The sequence below is a fragment of the Homarus americanus genome, unplaced genomic scaffold (assembly GCF_018991925.1).
Source record: "Homarus americanus isolate GMGI-L3 unplaced genomic scaffold, GMGI_Hamer_2.0 scaffold37032, whole genome shotgun sequence".
Taxonomy (NCBI): Eukaryota; Metazoa; Arthropoda; class Malacostraca; order Decapoda; family Nephropidae; genus Homarus; species Homarus americanus.
The window spans coordinates 4,925,424-4,951,317 of NW_024731852.1; the positions used below are offsets into that span (position 1 = coordinate 4,925,424).

Below are 25,894 nucleotides of genomic sequence, written 5' to 3' on the forward strand. Positions count from 1 at the left end.
AATTCTAACATCTCAGGATCAACAAGAAAAATTGTTTGTAAACATTTAACGTTATGTTTCGGGGGACTTTATAATTACTGAAATACTATCACGTCTTTCCTGACTTGACTGATGGATTAGAGTTCGATATTTGGATAAAAATGTAGAACAACTATTAACCCAAGTGCACTGTTCTGTTCTTCATACACCTGTAGCACATATGAGTGGTGAAAGTAACATCTGTATCAGTTATGAGCCACGTGCACATATACACACAGGCACATATAAATATACACACATGCACACACATATTCAGACGCACATATACACACACGCACCTATACACACACACCCGCACATATACACACACATGCAGCACATATACATACACACACAAATACATACACGCACATATACACACACATGAATACAATAAATACTCAACATTTCTGAATTACAGTTTATTTCTTTGAATAAATGTAGAGGTTATCAAATTTGGGCTATTATGCGTGGTAAGTATAACGACAAACTGAAAGCAGCACGGGGGGGTGAGGGGAGGGAGGGAGTGGGTAAAGGATGGAGGTGAAGGAGGGAGGGGGGGGGGAAGGGGGGAGGGGAGGGAGGGGGTAAAGGGGATGGAGGAAGGAGGGGAGGGTGTGAAGGGGTGAAGAACGGAGGGGTGGGTGGAGGGGAGGAGGGAGGGGGCAAGGGGTGGGGTGGGGAGGGGGGGAAGGGGTGGGGGAGGGAGGGGTGAAGGGTGAGGGGAGGGAGGGGTGAAGGGGTGGGGAGGGAGGGGTAAAGGATGGAGGAAGGAGGAGGGGGTGGAAGGGGAGGGGAGTGTAGGGGTAAAGGATGGAGGAAGGAGGAGGGGTGTGAAGGGGTGAAGAACGGAGGGTGGAGGGGAGGGAGGAGGCGAAGGGGGAGGGGGTGAAGGGGGTGGGGAGGTAGGGGGTAAAGGATGGAGGGAGGAGGGAGGGTGTGAAGGGGTGAAATCAACGTAACTTTCAATCTCAATGATACATAATTAAATTGAACTAAAATAAGTTCCTTTCTTAAAAATGTGAATCTTTTTACCTGCACGCCACAACCTTTATAACGTGAGACTCAAGAGGTGATGCAAAAGCTAAAAATGTTATTAATAAAAAAGGATTGGTTTCTGAAGGTAAATTCCATGGTGTACAAAAATAAAATAATATTATTGGATGAACACAAGATCAAGACGTACAAGATTTATTATAAAAATATTCCTCCAGAGTCACGACGATGATGACCAAGTGTTTTCCCCGAGATGATCAAACGAGGTGGAAATACTCCCCCACACACACTGTTTATGGCCGACACCTGGTGAGGGGGGGTGTGCACGGTGCTGGAATAATCACTGCAGAGTTTCGAGGAATACTGGAATGATATTTACTTGAACTTTTATTATGTATACTAGAAGATGTCAGGCAAGAAGTTTATATAGCCATTGAACTTTATTTAGATTTTAACACACGCGGAGTGTAAATACATGAACGATATCAAGGAAGAAGTTAATGTATCCAGTAAGCTCTACAGAACGATTGAAGGACATCACCCTAGATATCTAAATAGAGTCTCGGTGTAATTTATATCTCATTTAGAAAGTTCTCTGCCTTAGCTTGAGTCAATGTGTTCGATAAATTCTGAAGACATTTAGTTAAGAGGAAAATTATACTCAGAAATCTTTGAAAATCTAACTCCTGCTTCTCAAATATTCTGGGCATCAATCCCGCGGGAAAACATTTCCTCCTAGTGATGTTCGCAAGATGAAATGTCAATATTGAGCATCGTCAAAGTCAAGAAGCAACACTCGAGTGACAGGAAGCGCATGGAGTAACTAACACAGCAAATGATTGAGAGAAAAATTAACACATCTGAACACACACACACATTGTCTCCCTCACTAAAACGGATTAGATCAGAATAGTCGGTTGGGAGGACGAAAAGGAAAACTCAACTGCTGTATAACTCAACAATTATTTAAGGATAGTAACAAGTCCAACCTCGTGAGAGAATAATAAATTAGAATTGATCCAATGAGTCTTACCAAAAGCTATCGAGCGGCGAAGATGATATCGGCAAATATCGATTGCGGAAATCTTCTATATACTTAAAGAGTACAGTGTGTGTGTGTGTGTGTGTGTGTGTGTGTGTGTGTGTGTGTGTTCAGTTTCTTGTTCACGGTCACATGTACATCCATCCTCTACACCATCTAGAGAACATCCATCCACTACACAATCTAGAGTACATACATCCACTACACTATCTAGAGTACATCCATCCACTACACTATCTAGAGTACATACATCCACTACACTATCTAGAGTACATCCATCCACTACACTATCTAGAGTACATCCATCCACTACACTATCTAGAGTACGTACATCCACTACACTATCTAGAGTACATACATCCACTACACTATCTAGAGTACATCCATCCACTACACTATCTAGAGTACATCCATCCACTACACTATCTAGAGTACGTACATCCACTACACTATCTAGAGTACATACATCCACTACACACTCTAGAGTACATCCATCCACTACACTATCTACATCCATCCACTACACACCCAGAGTACATACATCCACCACACTATCTAGAGTACATCCATCCACTACACTATCCAGAGTACGTACATCCACTACACTATCTAGAGTACATACATCCACTACACTATCTAGAGTACATCCACACTACACTATCTAGAGCACATCCATCCACCACACTATCTAGAGTACATCCATCCACTACACTATCTAGAGTACATCCTTTTTTTTTTTTTTTTTTTTTTTTTTTTAGGTTAAGGTGGGGAATGGATGGAAGGCATGCTGGGGCTCAAGGCACAGCCAGACATGAGGGATAGAGAAGTCACAACATATAGTCGTGGGGGGAAAGGTTGGAAAAGAAGTTTAATGAGTTAAACAGAGGGGGACGACACCCCTTGTTTTACATATTACAGAGTTTGTTGGCTAACTAAGCTAATCTAGGATTTAGGATGAGGTTGCACAATGATTTTTTTAGTAGACAATGACTAGATTGTTTTTACAATTACAAGTTTATTAAAATCTTATACTGTATTACGTTATGGACTCACTTGATTGTGACTTGTTAAATGTGAATTTATATCATCTAAGTCTTAATCTAAGGTGGATCGCTGTGGCGGACATAGATGGGTCGCGGGTTGGGTTGTTGTAGTGCGGGCAGACTCCGGGGCCACCAGGCGTGGGGTCGCTCTCCGTTGATGTCTTCCCCGCGTAGGTGGTCTGGGCTGTGAGGGTCGTCCAGGAGCTTGTCCCAAACCTTCTTCCCTAGGCGATAGAACCTGACGTTGAGGGCCTCTGTTTTATTTCTCAGGTGGATGGTTTCCACTGTCTCCTGGTAGGGTGGCGCTTGGCCACTGGCTGATCTCAAACACTTGTTTTGGAAGCTCTGTAGTTGTTGTAGTCTAGTCTTCCCGAGTGTGACGAGTGGTATATGTGGGTACTCCAACACAGGCCTCACCAGCGCCTTGTACAGGTGAACTTGTATCTTCTCAGGCATCAGTTTAAAACGTTTTAATTTGGCTGCGGCGACTTTGGCTTTATTTAGACTGCCCTTCACATGGTACATCCATCCACTACACTACCATTTACACCTACTGTCTACACTACATAAACTACACTATTATCTACACATCTACTACAATCTCCTCATTGGACGTGTTTTAATAAGAGGATTCACACACACACACACACACACACACACACCTTGTTGATCACTGCACTGTTATCAACAAGGCCATTGCACTAGGGCTGCCCACCAATCTGATCTCATGGCTTACTGATTTCCTGAGTGAGCGTCGTCAGGCAGTGAGGTAACAGGGTTCTGTCTCCACATTCCAACACCTCACCTGCGGTGTTTCCCAGGGGACCAAGATGGGACGGGACCACTGTGCTTCCTCATCCTGATCAACGACGCTCTATCGGACACTTCTCACAGGTGGAAGTACGTAGATGACTGCACTGTAGGGGTTACGGTGGACAACACCTCACCGGACTACTCATCGCTACAAGGCACCCTGGACAGGCTACAGGCATGGACTACGGAGAACATGGTCACCATCAATCACACCAAAACTGTAGTCATGCACATCAATACCGCCACCACTCCAGTGCAAGCCCCAGCAGTTACAGTGGGTGCCCATCCTCTCCAGTTAGTGCAGTCTGCCAAACTCCTGGGTGTAACTATTGTATAGACCGCAAACTGGACTGGAAGGCCCATGTAAACAACACAATCAAGGCAGCCCCGTACCGACTCTTCATGCTACGACGACTCAGGTCACTTGGGACACCCACGCCAGAGCTGAGGACTATCTACAACACATTTATTCTCCCCAAATTAACGTATGCGTCACCAGCCTGGTCGTCTTCTCTCAACTCTACCCAACAACCTCAGCAAGAGAAGGTACAGAAGAGGGCCTGCAGAATCATGCTCGGCGCAGACTACTCCGGCTACAACAACACTCTCTCCACCCTGGAAATGCCATCCCTCAGTGACCTCCACCACCAAGCACTGGAAAGGTTTGGCAATGGACTACTGCACCATCCTCGTCATCGCCACTTACTGCCACCTGCAGTCCCCCGCCCACCTCGCGCAGTCCGCCACTACAACAAAATTCAGCCCATAAGAGCCCGCACTGATAGATATAAGAATAGCACCATCCCATCTATTGTTAAAATAATAAACAGCTCCTGATTTATGTACTGTACAGCCCTGTAAATGTATTGAACGCATATCATTATGTCTAAATCACATGTAAGTTTGTATATTTTCAGCCACCGGCCGCAACTCTATTAATAAACCGTTTATTATTATTATTATTATTATTATTATTATTATTATTATTATTATTACACACAATCACACACACACTTTAGGATACAAGAACAAATACAAATTATTACCGTAAACAAAATAAGAGAGAGAGAGAGAGAGAGAGAGAGAGAGAGAGAGATAAATAAATTTCCAACACTCAAAGGCATTGTTTTGTGTCACTAGAACTGTCCGCCTCTTAATTCTTTCAACTAAATGGAGAGGAACAGACATATCACCGCCTCACACCAGAGAACATGAAACAAATATATCTCTCTCTCTCTCATTTTGTTTACAGTAATAATTTGTATTTTTTGTATCCGATAGTGTGTGTGTGTGTGTGTGTGTGTGTGTGTGTGTGTGTGTGTGTGTGTGTGTGTGTGTCCTTCCTCATATATTTTCTTTCACCCTCAAGCAAGACGTTCTTAAAAACAATCAAATAAACTAAACACCAAAAATACAAAAGTTCCAATTTTTCCCAACAACAGAAGGTCGACGTGTAAAAAAAAATGTTTCCCTTTAAAAGCAAATAAAAAAAGTTGGCCTGGAGTAATGGAAACGAGACTCTTGTTTAGGTTTTTGGGTCTACACTTGATAGCTTACACCGCTCGACCCAATCCCCTACCTTTCCTGACCTGACTGGTGGATGTTATTGACCCATGAGGGATTTACTATGTGTGGCTTAGCTTAACAACACATCACTTCTTGGTGCTCCTCATTCCCTCAACCTGTTGCTAACTTTTATTTAACAGCCATTTGTGATAATTAAATGATATTAGAAGAAGATTTTCACTTATACATAATTTCTGAATCTGTATCTAATGAAAATAAATACTGAATGTCCCGTTATTTCAAAATATTCTTCATTCATTCATTCATTCCCAGTCATTAGCTCAGGGTTCCAACACAAATCAGATTTTATATTTTCTATAACCAGATCACTTAAAAGGCTTCTATGTGAACTTGCTAGTACAGCCCAAAATCTCTAATCTAATTTATATGTTACAATTTACAGTAACAGTAATACACTTAAGACCTCTCTCCCATACTCTCTTCAGCTAAACTAAAGACAAAGTGAGGATATGTGTCCGTGGTCTGTGATGTCTTAGACTTATCGAAGTAAAACGTAAGTGTGGATGAAATAAAGTACTGTATAACTGATATAGGCAACAGTAAACTAAAATAACTGAGGTGAAGATGTGTCTATAGGGCGTCCCAGAAAAATGTCCCTGCCTGCCTCCCTGCCTGACTGGTCCCTACCTCCCTCCTTCCCTGCTCCCTGAGACAATGTGAGTTGGAGAGAGGGGGGGAGGCAGAGAGCAGGCAGGGAGGGAGGCAGCGAGCAGACAGGGAGGGAGGCAGCGAGCAGACAGGGAGGGAGGCAGGAAGCAGGCAGGGAGGCAGGCAGGGAAGGAGGAGGCATGCAGACAGGGAGGCAGGCAGGGAGGGAGGGAGGCAGGGAGCAGACAGGGTGGAAGTAGGCAGGGAGAGAGGGACACTCTGGGACACCCTATACGTCTTGCCTCTACATAAACGTGTATGAAGGAAGGGTTAATGTTCAAACAGACTAGAGTAAAACAATAAGCCTCTCCTCCCCAGCTCAGTGGACACTTAATTAATTGAATTAACAGGCACGTCCGGAGCCGGGGAAGGGGGGGGGGGGTCAGTCTCCAGCCCTTCCCTCTCCACCACTGTTGGTAATTAAGGCACTACCGGTCGTCTCTGGCCTACCACAATGGTTTTGTATACAGTACACTTTACATTAACCAGAGATATCCCTGCTGTACACACTCCTTAACCTAGTCTTAGTTACCCATTAATGACGTGGTTACTTGTCCCAAAATGTGTGAATATAGAAAGTCCAGATAACAAAAACACACCCAAACACTCAATATGTGTTGTAGAATATAAACATGACTGCCGTAACAGCCAACATGCAAAACAACATTCGATATTTTAAAACTTGCCACCGCCCGTCCCCGCCTCGGCCCCCACTTTACAAACTATGTCACGTTTCCACACATACAAATACTGAACGTCCAAAAATGCTCACTACATACTCGTGACTCCCGGTCTGTTTTCTAATACATTTGTTATTCAGTACGACACAAGTGGACAATTCTTAGTCAGCCTCAAACCCAAACTATTGCATATTTTTATCACTGTAAAATGTTGATAAATAAACAAGTAAATAATTAAATACAACTACTACTACTAGTAATAACAATAACAATAAACAAGTACGCCATGAATGATAATAACAAAAGCACCTTAACAGCAATTACCATTAAAATAAATAATTCGACCAGTTATTACCATAAAAATAAATCCACTTACTATGAGGTATGTAAGAAATAAAATGTTGACCGTGACCTTGTCCTGTCCAATGCTGTACTTAAAACATTCAAGTCATATCATGAACTCTGATCTAGAAGATCTGAGAAATGCAGAGAGACCTGGCATACCTTTTAGTGTGATTGTGTTGGTGTGTACGTCGGTAGTGTCGGCTTCAAGGGGGACGTCGAGAGGTTGGTAGGGGACATCCTTCTTGGCGTAGATACGTAGTCCACGTGCATGTCCTCATGGTGGTTCATCGATGCGGAGAACTGGAATGGATGGGCCCCAGGTGCCGGCTTGCCAGTGGGGAATGGGGAGCCGGGGGTGGTGTCTTCGAGTCCAATAGGGGTCCCTGGTGGAGACAGCTAAGAGACATGAGCAGGCGCGGCTTGCGGTGGGTGGACTAGGTAGCAGCTGGAGGCAGGGGTAGTCCGTGTAGGTCGGTGATGGCGGTACAGAGTGTATCAAAGAGTTTTTCAGCACTGTTGTTAAATTCGTGGAAGAGGGATATGGTCTGTGTCGTACACGATTAAGTCCAGCTTCTTATTTAAGGAAAACTTTAGCGTGAGAGGTGAAGAGATCAACTAGTGTTAAAGAGACACACTCGGCAGTACAGTTTACAACCCGGAAAATTTAAGTTGATTTACGATCTCCATTGGTATTCCAGACACTTCCTTCCTCTTATATAATTGATGATATGCCAGGATGTAGTCAATGATTCCTTGTGTGCCAGCAGGGAGGAACCGCGGGTGGCTGGAGGAAAAGGCGGTGTTTTGCAAGCACCTTTAGTCCCGCATTCGTAAACACTCCTATGTGAGTTTTCCTTCTAATTGGAGATATAAGAACTCCTCACAGTCACATGAGATACGACATAAAGATGAGAGATTAACTTTCATTGACATATTGTCTCTTGAGATTTTATCGAATCTCTCGTTTTATAGTTTAAGTTAAGGAGAAAAGAATTACGAATCAGATCTTCTATGAATCTAGCTAGGCCTTGGGATCCCATTCTCAGACGTTCGTTCGAAAATACTTATTCATAACTGAAGGAGTGAGAAGACCGCACTTAAACGATGACATAAAGATGGCAGCCAAATTACGTCGAAATTGCACCACTAACCTAACCTAACCTAACCTTTCACTCCTCGCAACCTACCCCACCCTATCAAGGTTAATGAAATATATATAAAATAAAAAAAAATCTTTCATTACCTGGATTTTTATAAGCAACAGCGGCAGTGTGAGACAAAAACAAAAATCCCACGAAGGAGAAGGACATTGGTATGCATGAAGCCTGAACAGTGTAGTGGTGACAGGCAGTGGAGCAGGGAGCCAAGTGCCTGAATCCAATTAGGCGTGGGAGGATGGTGTGACTATCACCAGAGCAGTGACCGTAAGGGTATAGCGGTAAATAACGAAGAAAGACGGTTAGGTGGTAAGTGACGGTCGTGGAGGTGGAGGGGGGAGGGGTGGCCAAGCTGGAGACGGGATTAATGTTGTCAAGAAGCACCGAAATGGATGACGACAACAGCACCCAGGCCAAATAGGTTAGGTTAGGTTAGGTTAGGTTAGGTTAGGTTAGGTTAGGGGTATCTACGCTATTACACATTTACTGCTATAACACACATGTATTATCACGATAAATTACCAAACATAATATCACCACTACAACAATATCACCAAGAACACAAGGAACAAGATTGGTAATAATTTTTTCTTTGTAACAAATTTCATGGTCGTATTTGTGTATATAAACTGTTAGGTGTTGTATAAATCCTGGAGCATAACAGTTCAGGCGGCACACGTAAACATTGCTTAGTTAATTCATAGAGGTCTTTGGTGGTGGTGGTGGTTGTGGTGGTGGTGGTCGGTAGTAGTGGTGGTGGTCGGTAGTAGTGGTGGTGGTAGTGGTGGTGGTGGTCGGTAGTAGTGGTGGTGGTGGCGGTTTGTTGATATAAAGATGAGAGTTTATTTACCAGATGTAACCTTGGTGTTGTGTATAAAGGCCTATGATTTACAGCACTAGGAGATGTTTCCTTAAGCAAGCGACTACTTAATGAATTTGTCAGCATCAGTCTTTATATGTTGTTAATTAAAGAAAGATGATCTACTTTAGGACTTAATTAGAAAACAGTTATAAATCTTTCTTAAAAAACAGCAAGTTTATTATTATTATTATTATTATTATTATTATTATTATTATTATTATTATTATTATTATTACTTCTGTTTTTCAATACTTTTCTTTACTTATCATTTATTTACGTTTATTATTGTGGTAGTTTATCTTGTTTATTATTTTATTCATATTTTATTTATAGTTATTGATTATAAATAATAAATAATAAATGTAATAAATGTTTATGTTCACAGATACTGCACTGTACTGGCGTCTGGGGCAACATAGAGCTGTACTGTATACTTAAGGTAAGACACTTCCGTTTATTAGACCTGGTTAAAACATTGTGTTAAAAGCCGCATATAGCGATAGAGAGGTTTGTCGTGTTGTTAGCTCACAGTGTTGGAGATTTGTCGTGTTGTTAGCTCACAGTGTTGGAGGTTTGTTGTGTTGTTAGCTCACAGTGTTGGAGGTTTGTCGTGTTGTTAGCTCACAGTGTTGGAGGTTTGTCGTGTTGTTAGCTCACAGTGTTGGAGGTTTGTCGTGTTGTTAGCTCACAGTGTTGGAGGTTTGCTGTGTTAGCTCACAGTGTTGGAGGTTTGTCGTGTTGTTAGCTCACAGTGTTGGAGGTTTGCTGTGTTGTTAGCTCACAGTGTTGGAGGTTTGTCGTGTTGTTAGCTCACAGTGTTGGAGGTTTGTCGTGTTGTTAGCTCACAGTGTTGGAGTGTTGTTAGTCGTTGTTGTTAGCTCACAGTGTTGGAGGTTTGTCGTGTTGTTAGCTCACAGTGTTGGAGGTTTGTCGTGTTGTTAGCTCACAGTGTTGGAGGTTTGTCGTGTTGTTAGCTCACAGTGTTGGAGGTTTGTCGTGTTGTTAGCTCACAGTGTTGGAGGTTTGTCGTGTTGTTAGCTCACAGTGTTGGAGGTTTGTCGTGCTGTTAGCTCACAGTGCTGGAGGTTTGTCGTGTTGTTAGCTCACAGTGTTGGAGATTTGTCGTGTTGTTAGCTCACAGTGTTGGAGGTTTGCTGTGTTGTTAGCTCACAGTGTTGGAGGTTTGTCGTGTTGTTAGCTCACAGTGTTGGAGGTTTGCTGTGTTGTTAGCTCACAGTGTTGGAGGTTTGTCGTGTTGTTAGCTCACAGTGTTGGAGGTTTGTCGTGTTGTTAGCTCACAGTGTTGGAGGTTTGTCGTGTTGTTAGCTCACAGTGTTGGAGGTTTGTCGTGTTGTTAGCTCACAGTGTTGGAGGTTTGCTGTGTTGTTAGCTCATTGTGTTGGATACTCCAACCACCATAGCGCTACCCACCACAACTACCTCAACCACAACTACCACAACCACTCACCAATACTGGAAGAGTGACGATTACTTAACCACACAACCACGACATCTACCACCATCACAACCACCACGACTACCACAACCACAACGACCATTGCTACCGTACCAGGTCAAATTAGTAAGATGTGGATTATTTAACTCGTGTGTGGATGAGGTGGATGTGCAGATAGAGCCAGACATGTGTGGATGATCACTAAGCTGGGTACCGTCTGCCTGATTGACTGTCGCCTGTGGTCCATTGGCCACAGGGGATCTCCCAAGAGTTGATAATCTCCAGATGAAACCCAACCTAACTTAACCTTGCCTTACCTTACCTTACCTTACCTTACCTTACCTTACCTTACCTTACCTTACCTTACCTAATACAACCTAATCTAATCCACCTCAACTCGATTCAGCCAAGTCATACAGAAACTAAACTAACCTTACTTAACCTAACCTGACCCAGCCCTAACCTAACCAACTCCTAACATAACTAGCACTTAATCTAACCAAACCCATAACCTAACCAGCCCCTAAAATAACCCGTCTTAATTTAACCCCGGCTTAATCTAAGATAATTCGGGTCTGGTTCATTGGTCCTTATCCAAGAATTAGTTTGCCCTCCATCGTCCGTTCATGAATGTGGTTAGTTGTTAGTGGTGGTGGGTTGTTAGTGAGCAGAGGTATGGTTGGTTAGCTGTTGGTGGGGAGAGTTGGGTGGTTAGTTGTCAGAGGAATGAGGTGGGTGATTGTTAGTGGTGAGTGGTTGGTCAATCATGTTGTCCTCCTCACTGCTGGTCATCTAATAGCCTGGTGGAGTTCGATTTATGCCGCTGTGTGTGTGTGTGTGTGTGTGTGTGTGTGTGTGTGTGTGTGTGTGTGTGTGTGTGTGTGTGTGTGTGTGTGTGTGTGTGTGTGAGAGATTTGCAGTTTTTTTAATGCAGTCGTTTGTGTGAGTTTATACCCAGTTTTCTCCCTGTTTTTTTGTACATGAAAAAGAGATAAAGAGAATTGCATCATTACAAATCATTCTCGACAGTTAGAAGACACAGGTCAGGCACCCAGAGAGAGGTAGTGGTGGGCTGGGTCAACGTACACACAGACCTCATCTTCACTGCCCACTGACATACTTAGCGAGGGTAAACATGTACTCGCTTACGCCGTTTAATTAATACAGTTAGTCATAAGTGGATGTCTTATTGGTGTGTGTGTGTGTGTGTGTCCAGTGGTCGTACAGTCATGGGTACAGTTACAATGATGTGCACGTTTTGGTTCGTTTGGCTTTAAAGTACAGTAATTGTTTCTAATGTACGTCACTGCTCCTAACATAATCCAACTAAACCACCCAATTTAACCCAACCAAATAAATTATAACATATTTTTAACTAATCTTGTTCATGCTAATACGACCTAACCTAATTTAGCGTTACTGTTGACATGCATTGATGACACCAAGGTTCTGACGCCTGTACACGGTTGAATATATTAAACTAGCCGAATGAGTGAGTGACCCTAACTCCTTAAGTGCAATGACTTGACCCCTTGAGACATTAACTTATAGTGAACGATGTCTTAACGATGACCTCTTCTCTCAAGCCTGATGACTGTTGTCAGGGAGTTAGGTGATCGTCATCATCAGGTTAAATCACTCAGTTCAAGGCGTTAAGGTACACAGTGAGCAGAGGTCTTTAATACTCAACGTGCTGATGATTGGTGCATCTAACACAGAACTTGGTCAAGCAAGTCTATTATTTTAACTCCTCCTTGATAATATAACCTTGAATGATTGATCTTAGAAATATATAAAACAACAATAATAATAATATTAATAATAATAATAATAATAATAATAATAATAATGATGATGATGATAATGATGGTATTACAAGAAGTAAAATATATATATATTAATTTGTTTCCTGAAATTCACACATCCTCTTTGACGAAAATTATAATAATGATTGGAATAATAAATATACTAATGATAATAACATTAATTATTATTATTATTACTATTATTATTATTACAATGTCAGAGTCACAGGCGGTAATTAATATTTCCCACTATTCCTATTAGCTGGAGAGACAATTCCTCACTCGATATATTACATCCTTGTAAGATAAAGCCAGCGGTGGCCTCCTGCTGTGATGTAATGTTACAGATGGGGGCTAGTTTATTGGGCACCCCCTTAAATCCTGTGCAAGGTGAAGCGCAGAAGCGTTTACAGTGCCCAACTGGGAAGCATGCGGAGTTCATGCTTGCCTTTATGACTCATGCATTAAGGGCGTGGAAGCCTGAAGGGTCATGGGTTTTGTCAGCAAGTTACATAAAGTGACAGAATGATGAGTCTGTGGGGGGAAAATTCCCGGTACATTTCATCTGTTTATAGCAAAGCGTGGCAGGTCCCTAAAAATGTCAGGTGCCAGGCCTGTAATGTTGTGTGTAGGGTTTTGGGTAAAGGTCAAAGGTCAGCAGCTGATCGACCCACAGCCCAGTCACTGATAAGATCACTGTGTCAACTGCTGTGTCCTCACCCGACTGTCTCTTAAATAAGATTTTTTTTGATTGGTGACTGAGCCTCTGTTAGGTGATAGATTGTATGTATGTATGTATGTATGTATGTATGTATGTATGTATGTATGTATGTATGTACGAAGAATAAACTGACTGTAATACCCAAGACAGTAACTGGAAAATAAACAAACTCGAGAGGACGCTAAGATATCTAACTGTTTTATAGAGTGACTAACTGAACGACGGTGAAGTCAAATTAACAGGCTTACTATAATCAGATTAACTATAAACTGACAGGACCTACTGACTGTCACTCCTCCTCTCCTTGCTAATGCGCTCATCTTGTCTCAGGTAATTAGCTGTTGTTGTTGGGGGTGGCACTACGAGGGAGCCTCAAAGTCCCTGAAGGCACTCTGGCTGGCAGTGTGGGAGACTTAGTTTGCATATATGAAGCTGTAATCTCTCTGCTTATCCATTGGCACGTGGCTTGAGTGTGTCTATTCCTCTCCTGGTGAGGTTGTGTTTCTCAGTCACTTTCTCTCCTGGTGAGGTGTTTCTCAGTCATTTTCTCTCCTGGTGAGGTGTTTCTCAGTCATTTTCTCTCCTGGTGAGGTTATGTTCCTCAGTCACTTTCTCTCCTGGTGAGGTTATGTTTCTCAGTCACTTTCTCTCCTGGTGAGGTTGTGTTTCTCAGTCACTTTCTCTCCTGGTGAGGTGTTTCTCAGTCACTTTCTCTCCTGCAAGTGAGGTTATATTTCTCACTTTCTCTCCTGTGAGGTTATGTTTCTCAGTCACTTTCCCCTGGTGAGGTTATGTTTCTCAGTCACTTTCTCTCCTGGTGAGGTTATGTTTCATCCTTTCTCCTGTGAGGTTATATTTTCAGTCACTTTTCTCTCCTGGTGAGGTTGTGTTTTGAATTCTTCTCCTGGTGAGGTGTTTCTCAGTCACATTCTCTCCTGGTGAGGTTAGTTATGTTTCTCAGTCACTTTCTCTCCTGGTGAGGTTATGTTTCTCAGTCACTTTCTCTCCTGGTGAGGTTATGTTTCTCAGTCACTTTTCTCTCCTGGTGAGGTTATGTTTCTCAGTCACTTTCTCTCCTGGTGAGGTTATGTTTCTCAGTCACTTTCTCTCCTGGTGAGGTTATGTTTCTCAGTCACTTTCTCTCCTGGTGAGGTTATGTTTCTCAGTCACTTTCTCTCCTGGTGAGGTTATGTTTCTCAGTCACTTTCTCTCCTGGTGAGGTTGTGTTTCTCAGTCACTTTCTCTCCTGGTGAGGTTGTGTTTCTCAGTCGCTTTCTCTCCTGATGAGGTTATGTTTCTCAGTCACTTTCTCTCCTGATGAGGTTATGTTCCTCAGTCACTTTCTCTCCTGGTGAGGTTGTGTTTCTCAGTCATTTTCTCTCCTGGTGAGGTTATGTTTCTCAGTAGTCACTTTCTCTCCTGGTGAGGTTATGTTTCTCAGTCACTTTCTCTCCTGGTGAGGTTATGTTTCTCAGTCACTTTCTCTCCTGGTGAGGTTATGTTTCTCAGTCACTTTCTCTCCTGGTGAGGTTATGTTTCTCAGTCACTTTCTCTCCTGGTGAGGTTATGTTCCTCAGTCACTTTCTCTCCTGGTGAGGTTATGTTTCTCAGTCACTTTCTTTCCTGGTGAGGTAATGTTTCTCAGTCACTTTCTCTCCATTAAGCGAAAGAGGATATACAACAAAGGATGATCGACCAAAAAGCGTGGACCACAAAAAGGGAAGAATGGCGGACCAAAAAGTGAAGTTTGACAAGTGTTGAGTAGAAGTTAATCTCACCTGACAAGGGTTAATTACATTTCTTACCTCCTGAGGGAAGGTGTCGTGATTTAATGTTTCTAAATGACTTTATTTATTTATTTTTTAGATCTTGCGAGCGTCACTGCCCTTCATTCACACTCTTAAGTTGTAGTTGTTTAACGGTCTAGGAAAACAGTCGAGACAAATTAAACTGGAGTTATTTTGTACTGGAATATATATATATATATTTTTTTTTTACCGAGTTATCCTCGACAAGAATTCATTGTTCTTGATTTATACAGCACAAAACCTTTACAGACGCTGATTGTTTTTCACTTTAATAACTTTTCCTTAAATAACACTGTGGTTGTGACGTAGAGAGTTTTTCTATGATAATTTTTCTTGACTTGGATAACTGTTCTTGGTAGTCACTGAGTGTTTGTTTGTGTTAATGGATACAGTGAGGGTAACTGTTACGGTACACTATGAACATTTACCTCCAGAACACTGTCGCGGGAGGGCCACCAGGGGCACCATCTACCTGTGACGATGCTCACTATTGTTCCTTGATGAGGGTAGACCACCGCCACGATAACCTGCCACACTATGTTACTCCCATCCCTTTCAGTTCTTGTCCTGCCCCCACCCCACCTGACCTTCACCTGCCAGAGTGTCCTGTTGTGCCCTCACCCCAAAGATCTTCATGATAACCTTACACACAGCATTATCCCCATCGCCCACTGACCTTCACCTGTGTCTTGTCGTCTCCTCACCCCACACTCCTTCACCAGGGCCGCAATAAACTGCCACGCAACACTGTATCTTGTTCTGTCCTCAAACTACTGGAGTCTTATCCCTCTCATCTTAACTTGAAGTGTTTTGTCGTCTCCATACCCCATAGACCTTCACAGGGGTTGCTGGTGACGATAACCTACCCCGCCACACTGGGTCTTGTTCTACCTCACACTACTGATCTCCACCTGTTTAGAGAGTCTTGCTGTATCCTCACCCCAACAGACCTTTACAGGGGCCATGACAACCTACCACAGTCGACCATTACCAACCCTCGGTATCTTGACCTTCCATAACCTAACCTAACCCAACCTAACCTAATCTAACCCAACCTAACCTAAACCAACCTAACCTAACCTAATTTCCATCTGCTGTAGTGTGTTGTGGTCACCCAACTCCACTGACCCAGTTGTCGAGGCAGCCTGAGAACAACCCCTCTGTCTTCTCGCCTCCTTCTGGTTCTTGTTGGTCTCATTAGATAGTTTCTATTTTTTTTTTTTGTGAACAAGCAGCACGCAACATCCTACATAGTGCTCACGTAGTTTCATCATTCAGGGTTCTGTTTTAAGGTACTATAGCACCATTATAGTTACTAGTGTATCGGTTTTGTAGCCATTTTGCCGCGGTTGAGCATTCCTAAACAGACGATTCCCTATAAACACCTCCGATGCTCTTATTTTCACTGTGAACTTACGACACACCGACCCTGCAGAACCTGTCTGTAGATTATATGATTCTGGGTGTTGCTTTAGGGTAGCCTCATTCCTCGTGATAACTCCAGGTTGTGCTTTTGAGGCGGCGTCCATTACTTTTTGTTGTTGGGAGCTGATCACGCCAGTACTGCTGCAGAAGCTCTGTTGGTCATACCGTTTTAGGTTGAGTCGGGAGGAGCATTGATGATGTTGATGAGAGTAATAAACTTGGCGTAGCATCTCTCTCTCTCTCTCTCTCTCTCTCCTCTCTCTCTCTCTCTCTCTCTCTCTCTCTCTCATATCCCTTCCCCCTTCTACCGTCTCTTCCCTTCCTTTATCACCTCCCCATCACCTGCTTGCCCTTACCTTACCCTCCACTGTTCTTTCTCCCCCCCTCCCCCTCCTCCCCCCCTCCCCTCCCCCCCTCCTCCCCCCCTCCCCCTCCCCCCTCCCCCTCCCCTCTCATTCCACATTATTCCAACTGCTATACACCTCTCCCTATTGTTTGTGTGAACCTTGTTTTTATTTATTATTTTTTGTTGTTTTAACCTCCTTCACTAGGCCCATTGTCCAACTTACCTCCCCCCCTCCTCCCCTCCCTCCCCTCACCTCCCCTCCCCTCCCCCTCCCCTCCCCCTCCCCTCCCTCCCCTCCCCTCCCCTCCCATCCCCTCCCATCCTCTCTTCCACCTCCCCTTTTCTCTCTCCCTCCCCTCCTCCCATCCCCTCCTCCCCTCTCCCTCCCCCCCTTTGTTTCCCTCCCTCTTTCCTTCCCCCCTCTCTCTCTCCTCCCTCCTCCCTCCCCCTCCTCCATCTCCCTCCCTCCCTCCTCCCCTCTATCTCCCTCCCCTCTCCTTCCCCTCTCTCTCTCTCCCTCCCCTTTCCTCCCCCTCCTCTCTCCCTCCTCCCTCCTCCCCCCTCTATCTCCCCTCCCCTTCCTTCCCCTCTCCTCCTCCCTCCTCCCTCTCTCCTTCCCTCTCTATCTCCCTCCTCTCCCTCCCCCTCCCCTCCTCCTCTCCTCCCTCTTTCCTTCCCCTCCTCTCTCTCCCTCCTCTCTCCTTCCCCCTCCTCTCTCTCCATCTCTCTCCTTCCCCTCCTCTACTCTCCCTCTCTCCCTTCCCCCTCCTCTCTCTCCCCTCCCCTCTTTCCTTCCCCCTCCTCCCTATCTCTCTTTCCTTCCCTCCTCTATCTCCTCCCTCTTTCCTTCCCCTTCCTCTATTCCTCCTCCCTCCTCCTACCTTATCTCCTCCTCCTCCTTCCCCTCTATCCCTCCCTCCCTCCCTCTCTCCTCCTCTACTCTCCCCTCCCTCTCTCCCCTCCCCTCCTCTATCTCCCCTCCCTCCCCCCCTCTCTCCCCCTCCCCTCTTTCCCTTCCCCTCCTCTCTCCCCTCTTTCCTTCTCCCTCCTTTCTCCCCTCCCTCCTTCCCTTCCCCTCTCTCCCCTCTCCCTCCCCTCCTCCCCCTCCTTCCTCTCCCCCTCCTTCTCCCCTCCTCTATCTCCCTCCCTCTCTCCTCCCTCCTCTATCTCCCCTCCCTCTTTCCTTCCCCTCCTCTCTCCCTCCCTCTCTCCTTCCTCCTCCCTCCCTCCTCACCCTCTCCTCCCCCTCATCTCCTCCCTCCTCTCCCTCCCTTTATCTCCCTCCCTCTTTCTTACCCTCATCTTCTCCCCTCACTCTCACCCCTCCTCTATCTCCCTCCCTCTCTCCTTCCCCCTCCTCCTCTCTCCTCCCTCTCTCCTTCCCCTCCTCTGTCTCCCTCTCTCTCCCCTCCTCCCCTATCCCCTCCCTCTCTCCTCCCCTCCTCTTTCCCTCCTTCTCTCCTTCCCCCTCCTCCTCTCCCTCCCTCCCTCCTCCCCTCCCCTCTCCCCTCCCCCTCTCTCCTTCCCCTCCTCTATCCCCTCCCTCTCTCCTTCCCCTCTATCTCCCCTCCCTCTCTCCCTTCCCCTCCTCTATCTCCCCTCCTCTCTCCTTCCCCTCCCTCCCCTCTCCCCTCCCTCTTTCCTTCCCCTCCTCTATCTCCCTCTCTTTCCCTTCCCCCTCCTCTATCTCCCTCCTCTCTAACCCCCTCATATCTCCCTCCCTCCCCTTCCCCTCCTCCTCTCCCTCCTTCCTCTCTCCTTCCCCTCCTCTGTCTCCTCCCTCTCTCCTTCCCCTCCTCTATCTCCCCCCTCCTTCCTTCCCCCCTCCTCTATCTCCCCTCCTCTTCCTTCCCCCCTCTCTATCTCCCTCTCTCTCTCCCCCTCCTTTATCTCCCTCCTCCCTTCCCTCTATCTCCCCTCTCTCCTCCTCCCCTCCTCCTCTCCCCTCCCCTCTTTCTTCCCCTCCTCTATCTCCCCTCCTTCCTTCCCCTCCTCTACTCTCCCTCCTTCCCTCCCCCTCCTCTCTCTCCTCCTCTCTCCTTCCCCTCTCCCTCTCCCTCCCTCCCTTCCCTTCCCCCCTCCTCTTCTCCCCTCCCCTCTCTCCTTCCCCCTCTCTACTCCCCTCCCCTCTCTCCCTTCCCCTCCTCTATCTCCCTCCTCTCTCCTTCCCCCTCCTCTCTCCCCCTCTTCTTCTCCCCTCCCTCCTCCTCCCTCTCTCCTTCCCTCCTCCTCTCTCTCCCCTCCCTCTCTCCTTCCCCTCTCTATCTCCCTCCCTCTCTCCTTCCCCCTCCTCTCTCCCCTCCTCTCTCCTTCCCCCTCTCTCCTCTCCTCCCCTCCTCCTTCCCCTCCTCTATCTCCCCTCTCTTCTTCCCCCTCCTCTATCTCCCTCCTCTCCTTCCCCCTCCTCCTCTCCTCCTCTCTCCTTCCCCTCCTCTCCCTCCTCCCCTCTCTCCTTCCCCCTCTCTATCTCCCTCCCCTCTCTCCTTCCCCCTCCTCTTCTCCTCCCTCCTCTCCTTCCCCCTCCTCTACTCTCCCCTCCCCTCTCCTTCCCCCTCCCTCTTCTCCCTCCTCTCTCCCTCCCCCCTTCTCTCTCTCCTCTCCTTCCCCCTCCTCCTCTCCCTCCCTCCTTCTTCCCCTCCTCCTCTCTCCTCCCCTCCTTCCCCCTCTCCTCTCCCCTCCCCTCTCTCCTTCCCCTCACTCTCCCCTTGTCCCTCCCTCCTTCCCCTCCTCTCCCTCCCCTTCCCTCCCCTCCCTCCTTCCCCTCACTCTCCCTCCTTATCCCTCCCCCTCCCTCCTTCCCCTCCCTCTCCCCTCCCCCTCCTCCTTCCCCTCACTCTCCCCTCATGTCCCTCCCCTCCCTCCTCCTTCCCCTCCCTCCCCTCCCTTCCTCCCCTCTCTCCTTCCCCTCCTTTCCTCCTTCCTCCCTCCTTCCTCCTCTCCCTCCTTATCCCTCCCCTCCCTCCTTCCCCCTCCCACTCTCCCTCCTTATCCTCCCTCCCCTACCCCTTCCCTCACTCCCCTCCTTATCCCTCTCTCCTTCCCCTCCTCTCCCTCCTCTCCCTCCCCTCCTTCCCTCACTCTCCCTCCTTATCCCTCCCCTCCTTCCCCTCACTCCTCCCTCCTTATCCCTTCCTCCCTACCTCCTTCCCCTCCCTCCCTCTCCTCCCCTCCCTCACTCTCCCTCCTTATCTCTCCCTCCTTCCCCTCCACTCTCCCTCCTTATCCTCCCTCCTTCCCTCCTCTCCCTCCTATCTCTCCCTCCTTCCCTCACTCTCCTCCTTTCCTCCTCCTTCCCCTCCTCTCCCCTCCTTATCCTCCCTCCTTCCCCTCCTCTCCCCTCCTTATCCTCCCACCCCTTCCCCTCCTCTCCTCCTTATCCTCCCTCCTCCCCTCCTTCCCCTCCTCTCCTCCTTATCCTCCCTCCTTCCTCCTTCCCTCACCCCTCCCCTCCCTCCCCTCCTTCCCCTCACTCTCCTCCTTATCCCCTCCTCCCTCCTCTCTTCCCCTCCTCTCCCTCCTTGTCCCTCCCCTCCTTCCCTCACTCTCCCTCCTTGCTCCTCCCCTCCCTCCCCTCCTTCCCCTCACTCTCCCTCCTTCCCCTCCCTCCCTCCCCTCCTTCCCCTCCTCTCCCCTCCCTTGTATCCCTCCCCTCCCTCCCCTCCTTCCCCTCCTCTCCCTCCCTTTCCCTCCCTCCCTCCCTCCCTTCCCCTCACTCTCCCTCCTTATCCCTCTCCCTCCTCCTTCCCTCCTCTCCCTCCTTCCCTCCCTCCCCTCCCTCCTCCTTCCCCTCACTCTCCCCTCCATCTCCTCCCTCCCCACCTCCTTCCCCTCCTCTCCCTCCCTCTCCCTCCCTCTCTCCCTCCTTCCCCTCACTCTCCCTCCTTATCCCTCCCTCCCTCCCCTCCTTCCCCTCCCCTCTCCCTCCTTATCCCTCCCTCCTCCTCCTTCCCTCCTCTCCCCTCCTTATCCTCCTCCCCTCCCTCCTTCCCTCCTCTCCCTCCTTATCCACCCTCCTCCTCCTTCCCCTCCTCTCCCTCCTTATCCTCCCTCCCTCCCCTCCTTCCCCTCACTCTCCCTCCTTATCCTCCTCCTCCCTCCTTCCCCTCACTCTCCTCCTTTCCTCCCTCCCTCCTCCTTCCCCTCACCTCCCTCCTTTCCTCCCCTCCCTCCCTCCTTTCCCCTCCTCTCCCCTCCCTTCCCTCCCCTCCCTACCTCCCCTTTTCCCCCTCCTCTCCTCCTTATCCCCTCCCTCCCTCCCTCCTTCCCCTCCTCTCCCTCCTTATCCCTCCCTCCCTCCTTCCCTCCTCTCCTCATATCCCTCCCTCCCTCCCTCCTTCCCCTCACTCTCCCTCCTTATCCTCCCTCCCCTCCCTCCTTCCCCTCACTCTCCCTCCTTATCCCTCCCCTCCCTCCCTCCCTTCCCTCCTCTCCCTCCTTATCCTCCCTCTCCCTCCTTCCCTCACTCTCCCTCTTATCCTCCCCTCCCTCCTTCCCTCACTCTCCCCTCCTTATCCTCCTCCCTCTCTCCTTCCCCTCCTCCCTCCTTCCCTCCCTCCCCTCCCTCCTTTCCCTCCTCTCCCTCCTTCCCTCCCTCCCTCCACATGTCTCAAATTTCTTTGAAAATTTTTTGGGACCATCTGTCATTTCTCGTTTTTGACCAACTGAGAGGAGGAGGACACACACACACACACACACACACACACACACACACACACACACACGCACACATAGTTGTAGTTGTAATAAAAATCACAAAATAGATTGTCAACATGCGTCCAGTAATTAAACTTGTGGATATTTATCACAATTTTGGGTCAACTGACACTTCATTATGGTCTATACAACAACAACAACAACAACAACAACATGTGGCCAACAGGACAATAATATTTATACAAAAATTTTTATAGTTTGTATGGTACATATATTTTTTTAGACGTTTTAGTTTTTTTTCCTTTAAGTCACTGAATGTATTTTATTTACTGTTTTGATCCAGACGAGAGGAACCGCATCTGTATCCAGAGAGAGAGAAAGAGAGAAAAGAAGAGAAAAGAGACACACACCACGCCTCCAGCATCACTAAGTGCCAGAATCATGTTAAAGATGCAGCCACTACCCCAGCCAGCCACTACTGCCAGCCACTACCCCCAGCCCAGCACTACAGACCAGCCACTACCCCCAGCCAGCCACCACCCAGCCAGCCACTACAGCCAGCCACTCACAGCCAGCCACCCCCAGCCAGCCACTACCCCCAGCCTGCCACTACCCCAGCCAGCCACTACCCCAGCCAGCCACTACCCCAGCCAGCCACTACCCCAGCCAGCCACTACCCCCAGCCAGCCACTATCCCCAGCCAGCCACTACCCCAGCCAGCCACTACCCCCAGCCAGCCACTGCCCCCAGCCAGCCACACTACCCCCAGCCTGCACCACCCCCAGCCAGCCACTGCCAGACTACCCCAGCCAGCCACTACCCCCCAGCCAGCCTACCCCAGCCAGCCACTTACCCCCAGCCAGCCACTGCTGACCAGCCACTGCCCCCAGCCAGCCACTACCCCCAGCCAGCCACCACCCCAGCCAGCCACTACCCCCAAGCCACTACCCCCGGCCAGCCACTACCCCAGCCAGCCACTACTGCCAGCCACTGCCCCAGCCAGCCACTGCCCCCAGCCAGCCTACCCCAGCCGGCCACTACCCCCAGCCAGCCACTACCCCCAGCCAGCCACTATTCCCGTCAGCCTACCCCCAGCCAGCCACTACCCCCAGCCAGCCACTACCCCCAAGACACCCCACTGCCACTAACCCCAGCCAACCATCCCCCAGCTGCCCAGTACCCACACTGCCAGCCAGTACGACCACTACCCCCAGCCAGCCACTACCCCAGCCAGCCACTACCCCCAGCCAGCCACTACCCCCAGCCAGCCACTACCCCCAGCCAGCCACTACCCCCCAGCCAGCCACTATTCGCCAGCCACTACCCCAGCCAGCCACTACCCCAGCCAGCCACTACCCCCGGCCAGCCACTCCCAGCCAGCCACTACCCCAGCCAGCCACTACCCCCAGCCAGCCACCACCTTCCAGCCCTACCCCACAGCCAGCCACTACCCCAGCCCTTACCCCAGCCAGCCAATACCCCCCGACCAGCCACTACCCCCCAGCCACACACCCCAGCCAGCCACTACCCCAGCCAGCCACTACCCCCAGCCAGCCCTGCCCCAGCCCAGCCACTACTGACCATCCATACCCCAGCCAATACTACCCCAGCCAGCCACTACCCCCACCCACACTACCCCCCAAACTACCCCCAGCCAGCCACTACCCCCAGCCAGCCACTACCCCCAGCCAGCCACTACCCCCAGCCAGCCACACCCCAGCCCAGCCACTACCCCCAGCCAGCCTGCCCCAGCCAGCCACTACCCCCAGCCTGCCCACTGCCCCAGCCAGCCACTACCCCCAGCCAGCCACTACCCCAGCCAGCCACTACCCCCAGCCAGCCTACCCCAGCCAGCCTACCCCCAGCCAGCCACTACCCCAGCCAGCCACTGCCCCCAGCCACCCCAGCCAGCCACTACCTGCCAGCCACTACCCCCAGCCAGCCACTACCCCCAGCCAGCCCTGCCCCCAGCCAGCCCTGCCCCAGCCTGCCCTACCCCCAGCCAGCCTCCCCCAGCCAACCTACCCCAGCCAGCCACTATTCGTCAGCCCTACCCCCAGCCAGCCACTGCCCCCAGCCAGCCCACTACCCCAGCCAGCCACTACCCCCAGCCAGCCACTAACCCCAGCCAGCCAATCCTGGCTGCAGCCCTGCCCAGTCCCCCAGCCAGCCACTACCCCCAGCCAGCCACTGCCCCCCAGCCAGCCACTACCCCCAGCCAGCCACTACCCCAGCCCGGCCACTACCCCCAGCCAGCCACCCCCAGCCAGCCACTATCCCGTCAGCCACTACCCCCAGCCAGCCACTACCCCAGCCAGCCACCCACTACCCCAGCCAGCCACACTGACCAGCCACCCCCAGCCAGCCCTGCCCCAACTACCCCAGTCAGCCACTACCCCAGCCCACCCCAGCCAGCCATCCCCGGCCAGCCACTACCCCAGCCAGCCACTACCCCCCAGCCAGCCTACCCCCAGCCAGCCACTACCCCCAGCCAGCCCTGCCCCCAGCCATCCCAACCAGCCACTCCCCCAGTCAGCCACTGACCGGCCACTACCCCCAGCCAGCCCACTGCCCCAGCCAGCCACTACCCCCCAGCCAGCCACTACCCCAGCAGCACTACCCCAGCCAGCCACCTACCCCCAGCCAGCCACTACCCCCAGCCAGCCACCCCCAGCCAGCCTCCCCCAGCCAGCCACTACCCCAGCCCCACTACCCCCGGCCAGCCACTACCCAGCACCCCAGCCAGCCACTCCCCCGGCCAGCCACTACCCCCGGCCAGCCACTACCCCGAGCCACTCCCCCCACTAGCCAGCCACTGCCCCCAGCCAGCCCTACCCCAGCCAGCCACTCCCCCCCAGCCAGCCTACCCCCAGCCAGCCACTACCGTCATGCCCCCAGCCACTACTGACCAGCCCTACCCCCAGCCAGCCACTACTGCCAGCCACTACAGCCAGCCACCACTCCCTTCCATCCACACCCCCAGTCAGCCATACCCCCGGCCAGCCACTACCCCCAGCAAGCCACTACCCCGGCCAGCCACTACCCCAGCCAGCCACTCCCCCAGCCAGCCACTACCCCCAGCCAGCCACTACCCCAGCCAGCCTACCCCAGCCAGCCACCACCCCCGGCCAGCCACTACCCCCAGTCAGCCACTACCCCCAGCCAGCCACTACCCCCAGCCAGCCACTACCCCAGCCAGCCCTACCCCCGGCAGCCACTACCCCGGCCACCACGGCCAGCCACTACCCCAGCCAGTCACTACCCCGCCAGCCACTACCCCAGTCAGCCACTACCCCCGGCCAGCCCTACCCCCAGCCAGCCACTACCCCAGCCAGCCACTACCCCCGGCCAGCCACTACCCCCGGCCAGCCACTACCCCCAGCCAGTCACTGCCCCGGCCAGCCACTACCCCCAGCCAGCCACTACCCCCAGCCAGTCCTGCCCCCAGCCAGTCACTACCCCCCCCATACCAGCCACAACAGCCACCCCTCAGCCACACCTGAGATATGTTAGCCCGGATGAACGTATGCGAGTTTACTGGAAATGGCGATGTTGTTGTTATGCTAATGTTACGGTCTTAGCAGGGAGGAGCCCGCTGCATGTGAAAAGTAACAGACATTAGAATTACGTTATGATAATAATCTAAACAGGGGTCCTGTGCATGAAAAGTGGCAATGTGAATCCATTATGGTATGCTAATTTGGATATCTCAATGGGGTTGCCAAGTTAGAGACTACTCATTGTGAGCTAATGTTAGCAGTTTTAGTGCCGCCGCTGCTGGTATAGCGCACATTAGCGAGTAAACATAAAACCAAAACAAGAAATTTAGGCTGCCTACTGACGCTGGTTCATGTGAAAAAGTGTATAAGAGTGGAAGAATAAACAGATTTTTCAGCGAGTTGAGTAAGAGAAATTACGCCATTCAGAAGGTTATTTATTCTTTTTGCGTTTTGTTTTTACGTGGGAAACAGATTAGTGGTCTAAATCACTTGTATTGAATGCAAGAATGTGAGATTACCACGTCTAAACTATTCTAAAAATCTACGTAACAACTATAAATTTAGTTAGCTTTTTGGTATCTCGTTTCTAAATATAATAATAATAAAAAGTTTAAGTTATCGTGTTGGGACGACCCGTGTGGTGTAATCTGAGACCTTGATGGGCTCAGCCATTTTCCTATGGCGGTACAGCTGGAGGAGACTCGTCAATATAAAAATTTGGTTTTACTTATGAGGGACACAGACATACTGTACAGATTAAATGGGCCCCAGTGTTGTGTAATGTAGAAGACTCTGCTGCCATATGCATCACGAAAATTGTGACCAAGTCCCAGGTTGCTGATCTGACTTTCTGCCTCATTTACACACAATTGCAGGGTCTCAATGTTTCTCTTACTTTAACAACTAACATACATATATTGTTTTCTCACTCTTGATTTGTTTTCGTTTTTGTATTTATTTATAGGTTATTATTATTAGTATTATTTTAT

At 49.4% G+C, this 25,894-nt stretch overlaps 2 protein-coding genes across 2 annotated transcripts in view; both read left to right on the plus strand.

The window, feature by feature from the left end:
* The window catches only part of LOC121867861 (solute carrier organic anion transporter family member 74D-like), a gene marked incomplete in the record, with an annotated part of 255,675 nt that overhangs the window by 108,349 nt on the left and 121,432 nt on the right, over nucleotides 1-25,894 (plus strand). The window contains 1 exon segment of the mRNA XM_042367986.1: nucleotides 9,577-9,630.
* The window catches only part of LOC121867860 (proline-rich receptor-like protein kinase PERK2), a gene marked incomplete at its 5' end in the record, with an annotated part of 8,997 nt that continues 2,448 nt past the window's right edge, over nucleotides 19,346-25,894 (plus strand). Inside the window, 3 exons of the mRNA XM_042367985.1 lie at nucleotides 19,346-19,393; nucleotides 20,340-20,405; nucleotides 23,060-23,240. Coding sequence (XP_042223919.1) covers nucleotides 19,346-19,393; nucleotides 20,340-20,405; nucleotides 23,060-23,240 — 295 coding nt within the window. The remainder of the gene's footprint in view (nucleotides 19,394-20,339; nucleotides 20,406-23,059; nucleotides 23,241-25,894) is intronic.